Source organism: Mus caroli, chromosome 5 (genome assembly GCF_900094665.2).
Source record: "Mus caroli chromosome 5, CAROLI_EIJ_v1.1, whole genome shotgun sequence".
Taxonomy (NCBI): domain Eukaryota; kingdom Metazoa; phylum Chordata; class Mammalia; order Rodentia; family Muridae; genus Mus; species Mus caroli.
In genome coordinates, this window is record NC_034574.1 from 130,878,319 (window position 1) to 130,882,242 (window position 3,924).

Consider the following 3,924-nt stretch of genomic DNA (forward strand, 5'->3'; position numbering starts at 1 on the left):
TTAATTAAGGAAGAATACTGAGCCGGGTGTGGTGGCGCATGCCTTTAATCCCAGCACTCAGGAGGCAGAGGCAGGCAGATTTCTGAGTTCGAGGTCAGCCTGGTCTACAGAGTGAGTTCCAGGACAGCCAGGGCTACACAGAGAAACCCTGTCTTGAAAAACAAACAAATAAACAAAGACCAATACCGGCCTTAAAAGTGCTTTGTAAGAGAAAGTGACCTTGAACTTCTGATCCTGCTTCCACTTCCTCCCAAGTGCTTCTGGAGGATTGTAAATCAGTGTATCACAGAGACTTGGGCTAATTTTTCTGCAGCTCTATTCCCAAAAATTTATCCAAAATATGGAACCAGGCTACGAGTCAACAGATAAAGAAAATGTATACACACACAGTGGAATTATATTCAACTGTAAAGGCTTAGGAGTAAAATTGTGACAGTTGGAAGAAAAACAATTAAAATAGGATAAGTTGTCTCCTCTTTCATTCATTGCCCTTTTCATAGTCATTTGTCAGTTCTACACAAAGTGGAGAGCCAAGAAGAAGTATTACCAGATCTGGAAATAGGCTGGGGTTGTTATGGGGTTGTTTTGGTTATTGTTTTGTGTTTGTGAGTTGGTTTTGGCTTGATTTTGATTGTTTTTGTCTTTTGTTTTTTGTTTTGTTCTCTACTTTATCTGGCCTGGAACTATGTAAACTAGGCTGCCTTAAAAGACAGAGCTCCGCCTGCCTCTGGCTCTCCAGTGCTGGGATAAAAGGTGTGCGCCACTAAAGTTTTAGTGCCCAGTTTGGAAAAAAGGCTTTTAAGTTCTCTTAAGAGAGAGGAGAACACAGGGCCCCCAATGGAGGAGCTAGAGAAAGCACCCAAGGAGCTGAGGGGATCTGCAACCCAATAGGTGGAACAACAATGTGAACTAACCAGTACCTCCAGAGCTCCTGTTTCTAGCTGCATATGTAGCCGAAGATGATCTAGTTGGCCATCATTGGGAAGAGAGGCCCCTTGGTCTTGCAAACTTTATATGTCCCAGTACAGGGGAATACCAGGGCCAAGAAGTGGGAGTGGGTGGGTAGGCGAGCAGGGCAGGGGGAGGGTATAGGGGACTTTCACGATAGCATTTGAAATGTAAATGAAGAAAATACCTAATAAAAAATTAAGAAAAGAAAAAAGAGAGAGAGGAGTTGGCAATGATAGCCTTGCTTAAAATCTCAAAGAAACTTATATACCCTAAGAAGGTATGCTGGACCGGAAGAGTGAGCCGTTAGCACAAAGTACAGGGGGAAGTTGGCCAATCTGCATGAGCTCTGAGTGGAACTCAGTCATCCCTAAGGCATTGAAACCTGGTATTTACCCTGCTAGAACTTGAGCTCCGACTTTCTTTTTTATCTGCATGACTGAGAAACCCTTCAAACCAGAAATTCTTCACATAACTGTTGGCTCTGAGTATGTTGCAGAAGCGTATGTGAAGCCACAGACAGAATACCACAGTGTAATTTAGACTGTTTCAAGCATACAGGAGGAGAGAGTAGAAACAGCCTTTCTAGAAACTGTGAATTGTAAAATAATCAGGTGATTGACATTGGAGGCAGAGGTCTCATGTGAATGAGACCATAAACTAGATGGGACAATGGTTTTATTGCTGTTAGAGCCATTCACACTCACATGTCACAAGGGTCAGCATTCCTTCAAACCCATCTACTGCCTCACCTGGCGATCCTGCGTCCCTGCAACAGCTGCTTCCTCAGAAGAGGATAACTAACCACCCTTAACCCACCTGTCTCCAGGTTTTAAATCGAATCCCCAGAAGGAGAACTCAGCAGACGAGCAGAGAAGCTCTGAAGAAGAGTCTCATGCAGACGGACTCAAAAGAACCGTCATCCCCATGATTCCTGCCAATAAGTATGGATCGAGGTCAGAAAGGCAGTGGGCCAACAACCTGGAGAGGGAGAGAGGGACAAAAGCCTCTCTTCAAGACACAGGCTCCAGGAAAGGGGCAGAACCAGCGTCTACTAGGCCTGCCCCAGGAGAGAAACGTTACATATGTGCAGAGTGTGGGAAGGCCTTTAGCAATAGCTCAAACCTCACTAAACACCGGAGAACACACACTGGGGAGAAGCCTTATGTGTGTACAAAGTGTGGGAAGGCTTTCAGCCACAGCTCCAACCTTACCCTTCATTACCGAACACACCTGGTGGACCGACCCTATGACTGTAAGTGTGGGAAAGCGTTTGGGCAGAGCTCAGACCTCCTTAAACATCAAAGGATGCACACGGAAGAGGCGCCCTATCAGTGTAAAGACTGTGGGAAAGCCTTTAGTGGGAAGGGCAGCCTCATTCGACACTATCGCATCCATACAGGGGAGAAGCCCTATCAGTGTAATGAGTGTGGCAAGAGCTTCAGTCAGCATGCAGGTCTCAGTTCTCATCAACGCCTGCACACAGGGGAGAAGCCCTATAAGTGTAAGGAGTGTGGCAAAGCCTTCAACCATAGTTCAAATTTTAATAAGCATCACAGAATTCATACTGGCGAAAAGCCCTATTGGTGTAGCCACTGTGGGAAAACCTTCTGTAGCAAGTCAAATCTCTCCAAGCATCAGAGAGTCCACACTGCAGAGGGAGAAGTCCAGTAACTGTCTATTCTCGTCTGTTGTTCTCGTTGTAAACGTTAGAATGTGAATGCTAGGAAGAAGCTCTGTAATGCATTTGATGTTTGATAGTAGGTTTTGCTGTAGCCATCAAGGGTGCCTTGGAGGGACAGTGACACAGTGATAGAGCAGACAGGAGGTCTACAGAGGAGCAGGGAGCTCCACACACTCCAGGCCCCAGTGTACTGTGTGTCCAGTATAGTTAAGGAAGAAACATTAAAATTGTTTAACTGTTTTAACATGTATCTCACAGTTGTAGTTTGTAAAGAATTGAGCCACCTTGAACAGTCTGATTCAGAATAAACGTGTAGCATCATGTAGCGTCTCAGAACTATTATTTTGATAAATGATGTTGCTATAAAACTTGTTTATGTATTTTATTGGGTGAGTGGATGATGTGTATATCCCTGGCACATGTGTGAAGAAGGCCAGAGGACAGCTTTCTTCCACCCCCAAGATTTAAAGCTTTGAAGATGCAGACTCTCCTTCCACCCAGTGTGTAGATCCCAGGGATCAAACTCGGGGCGTACCTACTGAAGCTGTCCCTGGCCAGAGTTATTGAACATTCTTTTGGGTAAAGCATTGGCCAGGCGTGGAGGTACACTCTCATACTCCCAACACTTGAGAGAGGATCATAAGTTCCAGGCTACCCAGAGGTCTCAAAGAAAGAAAAGGGAGGGGAGGGCAGGGGAGAGAAGGAAAGAGCAACTGTCCAGCCTGGCATTTGTGAGTATGTGTGAGAAAGGCATGGAAGAGTGTGGCAGCAGGTGCCTAATGGTTGCACTGTGCTGTGTCTTGACATAAGGAGCACGCATTTTCATTATTCTGACCATATGTCAGCCTGTGATTTTGTTAATCCTGTATGAAAATCAGTTCTCTGCAATCAGCTTTCTTCTGAAAACTCCAGAAATTGAAACCCAACAGGATTACCTTAAATCTTTCCTGGCAGCATCTGAATGTGGCCTCTTCAGTAGTAAGACATGTCCTGGCTCTTCTGCCCACTGCTACCTTGCCACAGACCCTCTGGGTCCCTGTGTCTGCGTGGAACGGGGTCTCTCAACGCGGGTGGGCAAAGCGTGGATGAATGACAGATGCACACAGGAGAGGTTGTGTGTAGAATCTGAATGTAATTTTACAACTCGAGCATCAGACTTTTTATACAGAAGACAATAAAGAAGTTGGGTGACATAGCCACAAGGTACAAATGAGGTAACGGGATGCTTAATGACTCTTACACAGAACAGAGGAATGAAAATGCAAAGACTGGCAGGAACTGGGCAATAAAAT

The 3,924-nt window shown here is 45.4% G+C and overlaps 1 protein-coding gene across 3 annotated transcripts in view; it reads left to right on the forward strand.

The window, feature by feature from the left end:
• Zkscan1 (zinc finger with KRAB and SCAN domains 1) overlaps positions 1 to 3,004 on the forward strand; it is a 48,705-nt gene extending 45,701 nt beyond the window's left edge. The window contains exon 7 of one of the 3 annotated variants that reach the window (XM_029477912.1): positions 2,249 to 2,710. In XM_029477912.1, coding sequence (XP_029333772.1) covers positions 2,249 to 2,622 — 374 coding nt within the window. In that variant the 3' untranslated portion in view covers positions 2,623 to 2,710. Of the gene's footprint in view, positions 1 to 1,777 lie in introns of all 3 variants that reach the window. The other 2 variants (XM_021161892.1, XM_029477910.1) reach the window with 2 other exon arrangements.
• The last annotated feature ends 920 nt before the right edge of the window (positions 3,005 to 3,924 follow it).